This window comes from Archocentrus centrarchus, chromosome 12 (assembly GCF_007364275.1).
Source record: "Archocentrus centrarchus isolate MPI-CPG fArcCen1 chromosome 12, fArcCen1, whole genome shotgun sequence".
NCBI lineage: Eukaryota > Metazoa > Chordata > Actinopteri > Cichliformes > Cichlidae > Archocentrus > Archocentrus centrarchus.
Genome location: NC_044357.1, coordinates 17728117 through 17746796, shown reverse-complemented (window position 1 = coordinate 17746796; position 18680 = coordinate 17728117). Strand labels below are relative to the sequence as shown.

Here is an 18680-nt window from a genome sequence, read left to right as displayed (position 1 = left end):
GAAACCGTTCTTGAGAAAGAGAAACAGGAAGAAAAGCCTGAGGTCTGCCAAATTACACAAGAGAATCAGTGGCAAAAGCTCTTATGGACTTATGAACTCAAATATTACATTTTTGGCTCAGATCATCATCAATATGTACAGGAGAGAGGTACAACAGTGAGTCTCTACAGCCATCTTTAAAACACGGTAGAGGATCTGTCATGATTTGGGGCTACATTTCAGCCAGTGGTTTTGGGAATCTTTGTCAAAATTGCTGGAATTATGTTCCTTGATCCTCAGTATTATTGAAGGAGGGTGGGATCATCTTGACAGAGAATGGAATAATTAAACTCAGTTCCATTTCAACTTTATTTATATAGCACCAAATCCCAAAAATAGTAACCTCAAGGCACTTTATATTGTAAGGTAAAACCCTACAACAATAGAGAGAAAACCCCAACAATCAGATAACCCCCCATGAGTAAGAACTTGGCGATAGCGGGATGGAAAACTCCCTTTTAAAAGGAAGAAACCTCCAGCAGAACCAGGCTCAGGGAGGGGCAGTCATCTGTCATGACAGGTTGGGGGTGAAGGGAGGGAGAACCAGAGATTAATAATAACAAATGATTAAATGCAAAGTGGTGCATAAACAGAGAGTGAAAAAAGGTGAGCGAAGAAGAATTGCTCAAGTGCATCATGGGAACAGCAGCCGACATCCAGTGAAGAGCTCTGAATGTCTGTCACGAAACCTGGGGAACTATTCCTGAAGACTTTTCCTGAAGACTACTTAAAGAAATTACTAGAAAGGTTTCCTAAGAGAGTTCAGACTGTGTTGAAGAAAAAAGGTGATCATAGCCAATATTGACTTTAAAGCTCATTAGAATTGTACAGACTCTGTTTTGCCTCATAGACAGGATTTCTATGTATGTTTCTATGTATGTCACTGCACCTACTTCCCATTTCCTAGAAAAATATTTTTAAAAATGAGGGGCAACTTAGTACTCTATAGATCAATTTCTCACTATTAAATCAATAGCATATTTAGTCCTAGTCGTAAGGTTACACTTTTAAGAAGAAGAAGAAGAAGAAACAGCCTTTATTGTCCCACAGAGGGGAAATTTGGGTGTAACAGCAGCCGCAGTTATTATAAATATAAATAAAGATATAATAATTCACACTATTAAGAAAAGAATATATATAAAATCAACAAACAATATTAACCTTAATACTACTACTAATAATAATAACACTATATACAATGTACATGATGTGCCTGTGTGTTTTATGAGCGATATCCATTTTTTAATCATGTGAAATTCAACTCTGGTAAATGAAAATTCATTTTTCTTTCCTTTTTTGTCTTTGTCTTCAACAAGGAAAAAAACTCAGGCACATTGTGTGCATCTGTTTTGTTTCCCCTTTTCAGTTGTTTAGTTAGTTTAGCAGTTTTTAAAAACAACTAAAAAAATATTCATCCTGTAAACCATTAGAGCCAATTATTCCAAAGTGGCATTTTTAGACAGACAGCTGTTTGCCTTCACTGCGTGTGAGACGTAACGGTACACACATATTCGCAGTACCTTGATCATTTTTTCAGTAAAAAACACATCATATTGACATTTAGTTCACACAGAATTTAGAAACGACTTTCTCTCTGATTTCTCCACAGCTAAGAAACAAAATCTCTCCCTGCAGTCATGACAGTGTGCCGGGAAGTTTACTGTCTAAACTGTGTATACCTAACGAGCAGCTTTAATTAAAGCTTGTGTGCTCTTCAAAAAAAAAAAAAAAAAAAAAAAAAAGACTAAAATTAACATGTAATTCCCCTGATAAAAGCCTGGTGTTAGAATACATCAATTAAAAATAAAAAATCATATTGCGTCAGCGCACCAAAGAGAAAGACAGATCTAAAAAGATCAGTCCCTTTAAGGATGTTTCTTTTTGTTTTTTTGTTTGGTTTTCTAGAATAATCACCGCATAGACATTATTATTATTATTACTGCGTCATTCCAGAAGAGGAGATAGGAAAAGAAGAACATAAAAGAAAGAAATTTGCATGAGGTTGGTGTGTTTCCAAATAGCCTGGCAACCTGTTCTGCTTTAGGAAGCTGCTAACAGTGAGTGCAGCCCGGTTTTTGTTCAACCTGAAAATTCTAGATAGTTGTAGCTAGATTAATGAAAGCCTAGAGCTCTATACATTACATAATCCCATGCAGGGTAGGTACAGGATATATTGGTCCCCTATTCGCTCTTCCCAGCTTGCCTCCACAGCTCTGCCTTTAATTAATTTCTCATAACTTTTCACTTTTTCCTTCCACTTCCTTTTCCCCCCAATTCTGCTTGCTTCATCCTCTCCATCCTATCTGTGTTCCTCCTCCCTCATTGTCCCATCTTCTTTTCTTTTTTTTTTTGCATCCCCTTTCATCTCACAGTTTCCCTCCACACACTCAGAGGGACAAATGGCAGCAAAAAAATGAACATCTTGACGTCAAGTAACAGATGAAATAACAGCAACAAGTTACATGACTAAATAAACAAATCAGCACAAATAAACATCCTCCCTGTCAGACTGCCTCTGGCACTGAACTACACGGCCCAACTGTTCCAATCAGGCTGCTCCTTCTTGGTCATGTGACAGCAATGTTCCTCTGCCTTGCTGTGTTCGTGACAGGCAGGGTGAGTAAGAGAAAGAACGGAGGGAGAGAAGAAACAAAGGAGCAGGAAAAGAGTGAATTGCACCAAGATGAAGCGGTTTAGAGGATGGGAAACTGGGTGAAGGGGAGGAAGAGCTCCTGTAGCACCACGTGAAATAGGAAGAGAAGAGAGCAGAGACTGAGAGGGGAAGCAAGTTCAGCTGAGAAAGGACGGATAGGCGAGAAATTAGGCTGCGAGGACGTGACAGAGACATCAAAGAGGGGGAGAGAGAGAAATCAAGGGTGAGCAGAATGAGACAGCGAGATAGATAGGATCCCCCTGACAACTGTCTGTGAAGAAAAAAGGGGGAGTAAGTGAAAACAGGGTAATGAAAATTAGAGAAAGATTGCTGCTCATCAGGGTATTGCAGTGTTTCTCTTAGGAGCACTCTGCCAATGACTTTTTAAGCTGAGATTGTGATGTATAAGCCAACAAACAAAATGATGAATCTGAAAGCACTTCATATATATATATATATTGGGCAATGATATTATAGAGACTAGTGTTTTAACAGATGATGAATAAGAAAACAGTAAAGCCCAGCTTGAAAAAAAAAAGTACTATATATGCCCTAAAGAAGCTTTAACTGCTGACAGATACTGTACATTACACCTCAAATGCCCTTACTACTTACAACTACATCTGAAATACCAGCGCAGATTGGAAGAAGGCTCTCAATTTATAGCTGCACCTCATCACTTTAGCATTGCAGTTCCATAAAGCCGGCTGCCTTGTGAGAGACAGATAATAAAAAAAAAGGTCAAAATCGAAGCATGAAAGGTCAAGTCAATATTCTCTCCGGAATAAATATATCAGATAGCCAAACGCTGGTGGAGCCACACCAATAAGCAATAAGAACTGCTGGGGCCAAGCTAAAGTTGGCAGTGTAGTACTGTATGAGAAGTAGGGAATAAAACAAATATTGGAAACAAAATCTGAACAAACACATTTAATTTAAAAGCAAATGCTGATAATTATCTTTGGCACTCATGAATAAATACTGTTGCATTAGGTAGTATAGTACTCACAATACAGTTATTATAGAAACAAACTCCAAATTAGAAGAATGGTTTTGAAAAGCCAGCATTTTATCTCTATAGCCAACTGTGCCTCTCCCATGACAGCATTTGTCAATACTTAGATGCAGGGACAATTGACTGCGATATTCTGGACCAAAACTTTGCAACAATAATTCGGCCAATATTGTTTTCTTTTTGTTTTGTTTTTGTCAATTAATATTCCCCTTATTCCTCTTCTGCACAAAGAACACACACACAAAAAACATCTTCATTACATAAACATTAACTGTTCTTCATTGCACCATCACTGAACATTTAGCCAGTAAAAAAATTGATGTGACACAAAATATTTGCCTCTGGCTTTGGTAAATGACATATTGAATGTTTTTAACTACTGGTGATCACAGCAACCTGCTGACAACCAAAGCAATTGCAAGGAAGTTTTCAATGCAGCACCATATACCTCTTTATAACCAATTTCAATCTAGTGACTGCCAGCAAACTCCAGCAACCACTCACCACACTTTTCCAGGGTCACCAGTGGTTACCAGGGGGTCACTGACTGATCTCCAGGCCTGTGTGACTGGGGCTTTAGCTATCTATTTCACAGCAGCTGACAGTGGCTGGCAGCAACCACTTGAAACCGGTTGGGGAATACACATTTTCCCCTGGTGGTTCCCAGATGGTTGCTGACAGGTCTCTAAGCCTGTTTGACTGAGGCCTTGGGCAGATATTGGCCCATAATGCTCAGCCAGTGTATCAGTGCATCACTTCTCAAGTCCACTGTTAAACATATTAAACCTAAAATCCAGTCTGAGGTACAATATTTCCATCACATAACTGTGCCCGCATCCTAAACCCTAACTTGTCAGTGCTTACCACCTGATGTCTCACCAGCATAATCAGTAGTTAGATTATAACCCCCCTCTAGATACACATCCTAATTTTAAAAAAAAGGCCATCTAAACATTTCACGGTGAGCTCAAGCCCTGACACTTGAAAACTCTAAATGAGCAAATAACTACAATGATAACACATAGCCAAACAGAAGGACTGTACAAGAGCTGAAGGATTATTTTTAATGATGAGTCATATCTCAAAATAATTTATACTGAGATGATGGGTTATACCTGATGTCGTTTTGTTGTTTGTAGTTGTTTGTGGCAATTTTTTTCACATAATATAAGTCGTGTGGCTCTGTGGGAGTAAAAGTGGCAAATTAATTGACGACGTGATCTTACAGGTAACGATGTACAATCATTGCATATGGGATCTGTCTCTTGTTTTGTTTTGGGGTTTTCTTTGTTGTTGTTTTTTTTTTTTCTTTTTCCCAGCCAGTATTTTTAGCTCTATTATTTTCAAATTGAAGCTGGTATACATAATATTTTAGAATAATCAGACAACACATAGTCTCATAACTGGAGATTATGAGACCACATCGTATTTCAAAAAAGGAAATCACCATTTAGAGGAAGTATTCGTGTAATGCTATTACGCTATATTGTAAATAAGGTAATGTATGTAGTGAAGCATAGACTTGTTTTCAACAATTCCAATCAGGACTTTTTACCTGCACTATTTTTGAGGAGAGGACTAAGACGCACGCACAAGGAAAAACCATGACTGTTTATTTCGTCACCATTGCAGATGCTGAGAGCATGTGCAGCAGTGCGACTCGGTGAATGTTCTGACTCCCAGAATGGTTTTTACTGTGGTTGTGGGTAGAAATAAAGTGTTCAGTGACATCCTATTTCCTTTCCTATTGCACATCCTATTAATGTAGTCTTAGACCCAGCACATATGCATGCGAGAGTCACATTTCACTTATCTTGGAGGCACGCCCAGTATCACACCAGCAAGCAGTGATACTAATTAACAGAAGGTAACAGTCCCATTATGGATGGTTGTCGGGAAAAATGAGTGAAACAAAAAGGTTGGACAAGAAGAAAGGATAGGATTAAAGCAGAAAGAACCCATCTGAGACTGTCATGCAGGATATTTCCTCTGAGAAGTGTCTGTGTGTGCGTGCGCGCACGCGTGCATGTGTGTGTGTGTGTGTGTACACATGTGTGAGCACATGTGTGAGAGGCAGAGAAAGTAAAACACAAAGAGAGATAGAGAGGAGAATAATACAAAGTGTCCTGAGACATCTCTCTGATTAAGGACTTTCAGCTGACATGGTAATTAAAAATTGAGAAGCTGCACAAGTCTGACAAACACACATACATTCAGCTCCCCACTCATTTAAACACTTTGCGCTCTGGTTAGCTGTGTATAATTTATCAGAAGATTGGTCATTTGCTGATGGGTAAATTAACACTCAAAACACACATATTCATCATGTACATTTGCCAAACCAGGGTCATATGCATGAATCTACTACTTTATGCAGAAGCCCAGATCATCATGCAAACACGTGCGTGCACACACACTCTCTCACCTCTACAAAGATGAAACATGGGATGATAGAGTAGCTGCGCAGGGTGTTGTTAGACGCCATCTTGTCTCCTGTCGGGAGACTTACGTTCTCAGGATTCACAGCAGCTCACTCTGCAAAGACAGAAACATCAAGTGTCAGCTCTCGTCATCTGATAATGAAAGAAATGCATCCACTTCATCTGTTTTATTAGGAGTTCACAGCAAAGTTGGAAATCTTGTGAGAACCGAACTTGATTATGACATTTTTTTTTTTTTTTACATTTCTAAGACTTTCAGATGCCTCTTTCCAATAAATAATTATGAAAGCAATTGTTTTCTTACATCGCAGAAACCAAATCAGAGTCATACAAACATTATCCTTTGCCAGTGCCTTCTGAGGGATCCCCAGAACTCCCAGATCACTTAGGAAATTCAATCCCTGTGTTGTGGCCAAGGTCAGCCCTTGGGTCTCTTCCCAGCCAGCTGTGCTTCCTGTCTATTCTTGTAATTCAACATAAGACACCTCAGAAAGCATCCAGAGCTCTTTGGGCTGAATAACTGCAAAACAAATACTAAGAATTGGGCAGAATCAGGCATTACAGAGAGGGTGTGCACTGTGATTGTAACAGTTGGCTCATTCCCAGATCCAGTTTTCCATAGCTCCAAAAAATAAACACCATGGGGGGAAAACCTTCCACACTTTCTAGCTGACAGTCTGAAACTAGAGGTAATTTGAGCATCTGGTCTTCTGATCTTCAATGTTTCTGAGGGAGAAAAAAGCGCCGGCGTCATGTCATTCAACAGCATCCACCCCGACTGAGTCACTTCAAAGTTGTTATGATCTTCACAAGGTGTCCACCTGCTTTGCATCACCATCACTATCAAATTTCACTGGCATCCTATAGTTATTGGTCACTACAAGACTGCAAGCCCATGAACTAAATTTAACATGGAAAGTACATACAGTTCTTTTTTTTTTTTTTGGTCCTCCACTTATCCCATTTCCTCAAATTGTTTAAAGAAATACTGCACACTGTGCCAATATATGCTACGTTTTTGGCTAATAGCACCTTGGGAATCACCTTATTGGTGCAAAAATACTATTTTATGCCTGACAAACAAAACATCTGTGACATGCTGCTGGTAGCAAAGTGCCTAAAGATACAATTTAAAATTGGCTCTTTGCTAAGCTGTCTGTTATGTGTAGACACAACACTGGTTCATCCCTTGAGTTATGTGCCTTTTTAATGCTTGAATAATTCAATGGGTCAGTGTTAGGTGGCTTAATAAACAAAACATTTCTCTGACTGAACTGAAAATGAGTGAAAAAGCAGCCAATGTCCAAAGGAAAACTTTGCAAGACCTTCAGAAAGCGTGAAAAACTATTTTTCATGACCAAGCCTGACTCCTTTGAAGCAAAACATAAAGAAATTAGGGATGGCTTGAGACTTTTGCACAATACTGAACATTCTTCACTTTTTGTTAGTTGGTATATTTTTACATTCATTTCTCTGTGTAGGCAAAACTCTCATTACATTTTTAACAGCACAAAGTCCAAGACTAAATATGTCTTCATAAACCATTTACTAATCCTGTCAGCTCCTTTAATGTGAGAACAAAAGCTAATTCAGAATGAAACAGCACAGTATTAACCTTATTAATAAAATTCAATTTAACTTCTGAAGTTGCATTGATGGAAGCAATCTTCTGCACTCGAACTGTCGCTGCTTCCATTCTCCTCCTGTCCATCTGTCATGTTCTTTAACTGCATTGCATTATGGCTTCTAATTGTTGTAAACAATAGGCTTTCCCCACAGAGAACAGCAAGCTCACTCGTGAGTGTGGGAAACAAATATGTAGTGAATAGCTGAATACTGGAAAAACAAAAACAGCAGTGTCAGTTGATTTTCTGTATCTAAACCAGGCTGAAATGCCTTCTCTGTTTCTCATTGTTTTCGGTTCCTAAGCACTGGCAGTGCAAGAGGTGTCTTGCAGTTTCAGTGGGTGTAGATTAGGGAGGATTAAAAAGTGGTTAAGGAAATCCGGAAATGTCAGTATCTGCTGGAGTAATTGTTGATTTATTCGTGTTAATCAACAAGGCTCTGAACTCACACAGATATTTAATGGCCATAAATGTGCCTTATTGGGTTGTAATCAGTCTTAATTCCTCATTAAAGAGTAGCCTCACTCATTTGAGCTTCTCTCGCTCTCTACTGTGCAATTCTGAATAATGAAAGACTGCAAGAGTGGCAAGGAGGAGGTCTGTTACAGAGCAAAGTTGGAGAGAAAAATAGCAGTTATGATACCCTCTGTGTTCTTCCTTTCTTTTTTATTCTTGTAACAAATGTTTTTGAACAATAGCTGCTCATTTTAACCAGAGAGACATGTTAAATATTAAATATTAAGACAATATTTCTGCTCAAATGAAAATCCCAGCTCAGCTGCATTTCATCATCTCATAGAAAACTGCATGATCACAATCTCAAAAAAACACAGCACTGTTGTGATGACTAACTCTGTTCTGACCAACCAACTTAATAAATTCCAATGCAAAACATCCTTGATGACAACGAGTCAGAGTTAAAATCTGACATGAACATAAATCTGGTTAATCAAAGGTCAAGTTTTTCTGAAAATCTTGTGAACGTGATAACTCGAGAACGATGTCACCTAGGATGTTCAAATTCACATCACAGATGCATCTACTTAACATCGTGGAAAACTTAGTTCTTACTATAATAATGCCAATCACAGAAAGCAACAGTATTCTCAGTGGTTTATATTTATTATGATGTTAGCATTTCTTATTCCTGGTTCTTACTTAGCCATCTGCAAGTCACTAAGGCTCATATGCACCCCATTAAGATCTACTGAGACCTGTAATTATGTGTTGTAGAACTTGTGCTTCCAGAGGATTTGTGCCACCTAAAGATTCTGCAGCTGGGAGGCTGCGGGGTAGCACTGGCAGCTGCAGCATTTTTTGTTTTTTTACAATTTACATTCATAAAATGAAAGTTATTTTAGTTCAACATTTTAAACCTTGGAAAATTATAGGCATGGACAATAGAAACTATGCGTTAACTCAGTGATTCAATATTTAGACAGTGACATGTTTGTGATATGGACAGTGTTCAAATCAGCTAAAATGTCTGTTGGGGGCAGGGTTTGTTATGCCCAGCACCACTTGAGTTTTTACAGGTTTTTCCTGGCTGTGGGTGCATCGGTGAAAACTTCCCAGGAGCACACACAAATCTACAAGGCCAAACAGACTTAACTTACACCCCTTAAATCATAAATTTCTTTAAGTACCCAATTCTCTTAAAAGGAAAATGAGGTCAAACTTTCAGATGATTATCTTTACATTCAAGCATCAGGCAAAAAAAAGAAAGAAAGAGAGAAAAACAGATGTATTCACTGAAACTGAACATGAGCCACAACTATGTAAAATAGGCTACAGTGTTTAGGCTATTAGGCGATCTCCTCCACCTTTCCTTTTTCTGACCATTTCACCAGGTGACCTGACGATACTTCTAGAAATGCAAAGGAGAGGGCGAGAGAGACAGAGGCTGCTTGCATGCATCTCTGTGCATCTGGAGACTGTGGATAAATCATACAGTCTGGTGGTAAAAGAGTCACACCTGATGCAAAGATTCTGGGTGGTCTGTTAACTCATTCCAGCTTGCTATAATATCACTGGTCAAGTTGATGTTTCACAACAGGCCAAAACAACCCTCAGGCCACCGGGAAATGTCCCACTGCCCCCAACCGGCAATGTGCCGCTACAGTTTATGATCATGCATCATATATTTGTTTAAAGTTACAGTAGAAATCCTCCTTGCTGCACTTCTCTCCCAGCATTCTCTTCTAAGCCCAGAGGAGTACACTTATATGCAAGTTCTTCATGAACTTTGCTCTTTCAAGTAAAAGAACTTACTACTCTACTACCACACTATTCATCTGATCTGGTCTGAGAAGCACCCAGAGGAGATGCAGGAGAACATGTTGTCTACAGTATACAGTGGGGGAAATTATTATTTGATCCCCCTGCTGAATTTGTAAGTTCGCTCACTTACAAAAAAAGGAACGATATCTAATTTTTATGGTGGTTTCATTTTAATGGAATCAGAATCAGAATCAGAATCTTTATTGTCATTGTACACAGAAGTTGCACAACGAAATTTAAAATGCATTCCTTTCTAGGTGCCTCAGACAATAAATTATAAAATAATAAAAATATGAGTGATAAAAATGATTACTAAAATACAGTGCACAATAGTAAATTAACGGACGAATCTAGCCCCAATACACACACCAACGCACGCACACAGTCAGCACTACCACCCCACATCACTGTCCAAACCACACAGAGTTCAGTTCAATGATAGCCCTGGCATAAAAGCTGTTCCTCAGTCTGTTTGTTCTGGCCTTCATTGTCCTGAAACGTCTGCCTGATGGCAGTAGCTGAAACAAGGAGTGTCCAGGGTGTGAGGGGTCCTGGAGGATGTTCTGTGCCCTCCTCTGGCAGCGGGCATTGAACAGTTCCTGGAGGGAGGGCAGGGGACAGCCTATGATCTTTTGAGCCGTGTTGATGATTCGCTGGAGTGTTTTCCTGTCTGCTGCTGTGCAGCTGTTGAACCACACGCACAGACAGTAGGTCAGGATGCTCTCTACAGAGCAACGGTAGAAGGACACCAGCAGATTCTGGGTCAGATAGTTGCTCCTAAGAACCCTCAGGAAATGCAGTCTCTGTTGGGCCTTCCTGACAATGCTGGTCGTATTGATACTCCAGGTCAAATCATCCTGCAGATGTACTCCCAGGAACCTAAAATCTGAAACCAGCTCCACTTCATCCCCCTCGATGAACAGAGGTTGAATGACATGTGTTGTCCTCCTAAAGTCTACTACCATCTCCTTTGTCTTAGTGGTGTTCAGGATCAAGTTATTCTCACTGCACCACCTTGACAGCCGCTGCACCTCGTCCCGGTATGCTGACTCATCCCCGCCTGATATGAGCCCCACCACAGTGGTGTCATCCGCAAACTTAATGATGCAGTTACTGGCATGTATGGAGGTGCAGTCATGTGTGTAGAGGGTGAAGAGTAGGGGACTCAGCACACAGCCCTGTGGAGAGCCGGTGCTGAGGCTGATGGCTGAAGAGAGGTGGGGACCTACTCTTACCCTCTGGGAACGGTCTGTCAGGAAGTCCTTGATCCAAAGACAGGTGGAGCGTGGTATCCCCAGATCTGACAGTTTAGTCACCAGTCTGCCAGGAAGGATGGTGTTAAACGCCGAGCTGAAGTCCACAAAGAGCAGCCGAGCGTAGTTCCCCCCCTGCTCCAGGTGAGAGAAGGCAGAGTGGAGGGCCGTGGCAATGGCGTCCTCTGTGGACCGGTTGGCTCTGTAGGCAAACTGGTGGGGGTCTAGTCTGGGGGAGAGACTGGAGATGACGTGAGCCCGGACAAGCTTTTCAAAGCACTTCATAACAATTGGTGTGAGTGCTACTGGCCTGTAGTCATTCAAACCTCTGATAGTGTTCTTCTTGGGGATGGGGACGATAATGGAGGACTTCAGGCAGGAAGGGACAGCAGCCTGGCTCAGGGACTGGTTAAAAATGCTGGTAAAAATACCAGCCAGCTGAGCCGCACAGACCTTCAGTATCCGTCCAGAGACACCATCGGGCCCCACAGCTTTCCTGGGGTTCACAGTTTCCAGCATACGCCTCACCTCTTGCTCTTGCAGCCTGAGGATGCTGCTGCTGCCTGCTGATGGATGTTGGATGGCTGTCTCTGATTGCTGTACCTCAAAGCGTGCAAAGAAGCTGTTCAGCTCCTCTGCCAGATTGATGTTACGCTGATCAACTAACAGGCTGGGTTTGTAGTTCAAAATATGCCGAACCCCTTGCCACACCTGCCTGAAGTCGTGGCTCTGGAAACAGTCCTCAATCCTCCTCTTATACACAGCCTTGGCCTCCCTGATGCCCCTCTTCAGGTTGGCTCTGGCAGCGCTGTAAAGCGCCCCATCACCAGCTCTGAAGGCGATGTTCCTTTCTCTGAGTAAGCTCTGCACCTTTCCATTCATCCATGGCTTTCTATTTGGAAAAACACGGATATTCTTGTCCACAGTTACAGTGTTGGTGCAGAACTTGATGTAGTCCAGAACAGCCGAGGTATACTGCTCCAGGTCCTGGTGCTTGAATACGTCCCAGTCAGTTGTTTCAAAGCAGTCCTGCAGCTGTTGAGAGGCACCTTCAGGCCAGGTCTGAACAGTCTTAGATGTAGAAAGAGCAGTTTTGCTGAGGGGGGTGTATGCTGGAATCATAAGCAGGGACAGATGGTCTGACTGGCCCAGATGTGGCAGTGGCACAGCCCTGAAACCCAGCTTGATGTTAGAGTAGACTTTATCCAGTGTGTTGTTCCCTCTTGTAGGGCATTTAACATGCTGATGGAACTTGGGTAGAACAGTCTTTAAATCGACATGGTTAAAGTCTCCTGCAATGATGTGTACAGCCTCAGGATATCTGCTCTGTTGACTGCAAACCGTGTCATGTAAGAGACTAACAGCCGAGTTAGCATTAGCATCAGGGGGAAGATAAACAACAGTGATCAAAACAGCTGTAAACTCACGGGGCAGATAGATGGGCCTGCATTTAACAGTCATGTACTCCAGGTCCGGAGAGCAGTGGCTGTTCACAGTCATACTGTCTGTACACCAGCTGTTGTTTACACACAAGCACACACCCCCTCCTCTGCTCTTACCGGAGGTCCGCATTCTGTCATGCCGGTGCGTTGTCCTGCCGGCTAGCTCGATGGCTGCATCAGGAATGGATGAATGAAGCCAGGTCTCAGTGAAGAGCAAAACGCAGCAGTCCTTCACGGTCCTGTTTGTAGCCACCAGCAGTCTCAACTCATCCATTTTATTCGGGAGTGATCTTACATTGGCGAGGAAAACACTGGGTAACGGAGGTCTATGAGGCCGTTTACGTAGCCTCTCCAAAACGCCAGCTCTGCTGCCTCTTTTCTGCCTCCTTTCTCTGCGCCGTCTCCGTCTGCGACCCCCCCTCACAGGGATGATGAACCACAAAGAGCCAGGTGGTCTGGCGATGTCCACCGGGATGTTGTGAGAGTGGAGGAAGTCAGCCATAACCGCCTGCTCACTTTGTGCTCCTATATGTAGGAGTTCGTGCCGTCTGTATGTTATAATGTCCGCCCGACATAATGGTGATGTGTTGAGCCACAGTTGAAGCACACATAACAACATACACAATTTCACAGAGCACCGAAAAGGAGAGCACTGAGCCGCTGCGACTATGCGCGCCGCCATCTTATATACAGCAAAGGAGATAAAATATCAAACAAAAATCCAGAAAAAACACACTATAGAAAAGTTATAAATTAAGTTAAATAAGTATTTGATCCCTACAACCCAGCCAGAACTCTGGCTCCCACAGATTGGCTGAGCCACATTGATTCATTTTTGAGCCAGTCAATCAATTACAGATACTCCTGCTCTCAACTTGTTATGTGTGTAAAGTACACCTGTCCACAGAATCAGTTTCTTCCATTCCAACCTCTCCACCACCATGGGCAAGACCAAAGAGCTGTCAAAGGATGTCAGGGACAAGACTGTAGATCTGCACAAGGCTGGAATGGACTGCAAGACCATCAGCAAGACTTTATGATGAGAAAGTCCCAACTGTTGGTGCAATTATTCAGAAATGGAAGAAATATAAAATGACTCTCAATCGCCCTCAGTCTGGAGCTCCATGCAAGATCTTGCCTCATAGGTTAAGGATGTTCATGAGAAAGGTGGTGGATCAGCCCAAAACTACACTGGAGGAGTTTGCTGATGATCTAAAGGCAGTTAGGACTACAGGCACCAAGAACACCATAGGTATTGTGAAACGTGTTCAAAGAAACTGAAAGAAGTCCAGTCTCCTTTTTCAAGTTCTTGAGAACACCATTGGTAACACACTATGCCATGAAGGACTGAAATCTTGCAGAGCCCACAAGGTCTCACTGCTCAAGAAGGCCTGTCTCAAGTTTGCCAGGGAACATCTAAATGATTCAGAGAAGGCTTAGGAGAAAGTCAGATGAAACCTTTATCATTAACTTGACCCACTGTGTTTGGAGGAAGAGAAATGCTGAGTATTCCCAAGAGACACACCATCCCCACAGTCATGCACGGAAGTGGAAACATTATGCTTTGGGGCTGTTTTTTCTGCTAAGGGTACAGGATAACTTCACTGCATTGAGGGGTCCATGGACAGATACCATAAAATCTTGGATGAGAGCCGCCTTCTGTCAGCCATAACAGAGAATTTTTTGTATTTATAATTTTAGTACATTGCCTCAAGTTGTCTATATGCTCAAGATATACAATATGTGTTTTGTTGAATGTGTTTACTGGAGCCCACCATAAGACTTTGCTGAACATGTCAACATGCCCACCACACACCTAACTCCTGTAATATGACATTTAATACTGATACTGCACAGTTTACTTACACTCCATTATAACTAAATTGAGAGTACTTTGTCGTGCAGCTACTAATATTAAATCTTTACCCCTTATATTTTCTACGCATGCATGTCACAGAGTTAATTAAGTTCTACAATCACCAGCCACTTTGTGAAGTAAACCTGTTCAACTGCTTGTTGATGTAAATGTATAATCTTAATCTTATAATCACATGGCAGCAATCCAACGCATGTAGGCATGTTGATATGATTGAGACAATTTACTCAAGTTCAAACCAAGCATCAAAAATGGGGAAGAAATGTGATTTAAGTGACTTTGAACGTTGGATAGTTGTTGGTGCCAGACGGGCTGGTCTGAGTATTTCCGAAACTGCTGATCTGCTGGGATTTTCCCATACAACCATCTCTAGGGTTTACAGAGAATGGTTTGTTAATGTTAATGCCAGAGGTCAAAGGAGAATGCCCAGACCACTTTGAGCAACAGTAATCGTCACAACCAAGGTATGAAGAAGAGCAACTCTGAATACGCAACACATCTGACCTTAAAGCAGATGGGCAGAAGACAGAGCAGAAGACCACACCACATGCCACTCAAGTCTCACTTTCTGCTCCATCCTGCCTCGTGTTACTGGTTAAGGCTAGTGGTTCAAGGTGTAATGGTGTGGGGGATATTTTCTTGGCACACTTTGGGCTCCTTAGTTTCTTGGTTTCTTGAACATGCCTGAGTTCACTGTACTTAAATGGCCTCCGTAGTCACCACATCTCAGTCCAAAAGAGCACCTTCGAGAATCGGTGGAATGGGAGGCTGCATCACAGATGTGCAGTTGGCAAAACTGTAGCAACTCTGTCATGCCATTGTGCCTACATGGACCAAAATTGCAGGATTGTTTCCAGCACCTTGCAGAATCTATGCCACAAAGAATTAAAGCAGTTCTGAAGGCAAAAGAGGGCCCAACTCAGTACTAGCAATGTTTATCTTAAAGTGTTCAGTGAGTGTGTGTTTTCTGTTACTGCAGATGATTTAGAAGAGGTAGCAAAGGCACCTGCATTAGGAACACTATTAGCATGGTAATAGTATCTGCTATATTGTAAATACAGATTGAAGCACTCTCTGCTAAGTTAAAACCTCACACAAAGATTTACTGATCCCAACACTCATACCAATTTTCACTGAGTCATTAGACAAAGAGAGACAGTGATGTAGGCATGTCTAATCAGTCCCTAAGTGCCTGTCCCATCTCATTTAACACTCAATCCAAGCTACTCAAGTTAGTATTAGATAGCAACAATCCAACCCTCAGTTTTACAGGCCTTACAGCGCTTCACCTGAGGTTCAACAAAACAAATTGCCCTTGGTGCCTGTATCTGAAACATCAACAACACATAAGCACATTTCTCCACCTATGAGTGCGTGACTGCAGGATATGAAGCTGCTACATCTTACATACCCATAAAAGAAATTGTTGCACTCTATCTCCGTATACCCTTGAAGAAAGATGAGTGCACGTGTTAACACAGCATCACAACAGACATGGAGGAGCCTCGCTCTGGTGTTCAAGGTCACTTGAGCATGGTGGATAGCTGTCTAGTGAACTGAGATGTTCAGGTTTAAGGATCGATTCCCAGTTCACTGAAATTGCCAGCATCCACCTCAAAAGCTTTGAATGCCATAAAAATATCTTAATGATACCATGCAGCTAGTCGTCCTTGCAATCCATCTCAGTACATATTAAGAGTATCACCAGCCTCCAGTGACTCAGTAACTTTTCAGATTATGGCATCAACAGCAGAGAAGAAATTAAATAGTCATAGTCATAATGTGTTAAAAAAAAAAAAAAAGCCTCCCAAATTCAATGACCAAACTAATCACATTAACATGCTCCAAGGTATGATATGTTTATAAAAAAAATCTCAAGAGGAATTATTCATCATTTCTGCAGCTTACTTCACTGAACCATGATTTTATCAAGCCAGCCAAGTGGAAACACTTAATGTAGCCCGCTGTGTTTGTTTTTTAATCTCTGTGGTAAATTTGATTTGTGTTTGAGCTCTTATGTACTACTGAATAACTTCCAGTGTATTTAGTATGTACGAACAACAGGGTATATTTGTTTTTCTAGACTGGTGCATTAAAAATTTGCTACACTTGGGATTAAACTCAAAGCACAACTGATGATAGTCAACAAAAATAGTCAGTAGAGCCCAACCAATGATGAATGTTTTGAATGGATGATGTTTTGGGGGAAACAGCAAAATATGTGTATTTGTGCAAATCAATATAAAGTAATCAGTATTTTTGTCTCATTCAGTAGCAGACAAGAGATATGAGTCAAATGGAAGACACTGCAATTACAGTGCTAACCACCAGACAATCCAGCAAAGAATACGCAAGATCCTTTTACATGTACACATATAAACTAAGGAATTGATTGGATTTTGTCAGATCAATAGCAAAGAATAAATGAGGTGTACTGGGTTTGCGTTTCCCATCCAAGGTACTTGGAAATTCATTTCCTTATTATAAAGTTGGTGGAACATATACAGCTGCTTTTCAACTGCCCTTTGTTTACCACATACCTATTTTGCCTCCTGTTTCTATAAGCAATTATATTTAGATTCAGGCCCGATATTAGTCATAGTCAGGTATTGTAACACCAGAGTAAACTAATAACCACATGGTTCAGAAAAAGCACAGCATTACTTACTATCACTTACTGTAATTTACTCCAAAAAGCTTAAAACTAGTGGCTATTTGCAAAGTAGGAAAATTGTCCACTGAATGCTCCAAGTGCTTCCAAACCTGAAATCTGTCGAGAAATGTACATTTTTTTGAGAAACACATGAAATTGTACTGCCTACATATTTATTTTGTGTTACTCTGTGGGCAACAGTGTAGACATAGGTGAAAAAAAGCGACAGTTGAACTCCAAACTCTCTGATTTTTACTAGGACCTCTTCGACAGATGATTCAAATAAGAAAATTGAAGGGGGCTGCACTCTGTGTCCAAAGAATTTACACCACATTCATTTGTTTCTCAGACACTACATCAGCCTGAACTGGATGTAGTCACAGTAAAGTCAACATGATTTCTCGTTTTCTGGTGCCTGAAAACCCAGAGTTGGAAGAGATTTTTCAACAAAGGAGCATTTTTCTTCTAATACTAAGAGACACTTAATTACAGTCAGTCAGATGAAAGGTGATCAGATCATCTCACCAGAGGCTAGATCATCAAACGAGCAGCCTACAGGCCTCGTCACGATTCATCACTATCTCCTCCCCTCAGCCACTCAGCTGTGATGACTTCTTTGTCTGCATGCGACTGCTTTCCTTTCAGGGACAGCAAGACCTAACTGTAAAATATTGAGCACAGAAATATTGTACCTGATTGACCATCTCCTAGTCTCCAGCTGAGTTGTTCTGCCAGAGCGTGATGACTGTCTGAATGTCACAATGACAGTTTGTGATAGAGCCAGCAGCTGGTTATAGAAAATGAAATATTACCTCCCGTTATCACTGCTGGCTGGTCGTTGCTGTAGCCTCGCCTTTTTTTTCTACTATTTGAAGAGAGCTGCATCTGTTACTGAACTCTTATAGATGCCAGAATTTTTAAGGCACACTGGCTGCTTCAGTATATGGTACTCAGAAATGCCAGCAAAAGGAAATATACTACCAGAGTCTTTAAGACCTTGCACTTGCACTATGTAACAAAGAGGCTATGCGAAAAAATACTAGAAGTCCATCTATCCAGGCTAAACTGCTAAAAACAATTAAACACCGGCCATTTCATTAACTATATCTTACAAATACTGGGTCAGAACCTCTTTTGCCTTCAGAACTGACTTAATTGGGGTGCCGCTACAACCCATCTAGTTCAATAGGCAACCCATTTGCTGAAGGCTACTGCAGAGGCCTGGGTTTGAGTCTGCCCCAGAGTCTACATGTCACTTGTGTTATCCTGCTGGAAGCAGCCATGAAAATATGGGCAAACTGTGGTGATGAACAGAAACAACACTCATATAAGCTGCGGTGCTTAAACAATGTTCAAGTGGTACTACGGGCTCCAAGGTGTGCCAAGAAAATATCCTCCACACA

The 18680-nt window shown here is 41.3% G+C and overlaps 1 protein-coding gene across 3 annotated transcripts in view; it reads right to left on the bottom strand.

Moving 5' to 3' along the window:
* plppr1 (phospholipid phosphatase related 1) overlaps positions 1-18680 on the bottom strand; it is a 64893-nt gene that overhangs the window by 31203 nt on the left and 15010 nt on the right. For all 3 annotated transcript variants that reach the window (XM_030743352.1, XM_030743353.1, XM_030743354.1), the window contains one exon: positions 6133-6242. In XM_030743352.1, the coding sequence (XP_030599212.1) occupies positions 6133-6192 (60 nt within the window). In that variant the 5' untranslated portion in view covers positions 6193-6242. Of the gene's footprint in view, positions 1-6132; positions 6243-18680 lie in introns of those variants that run through there.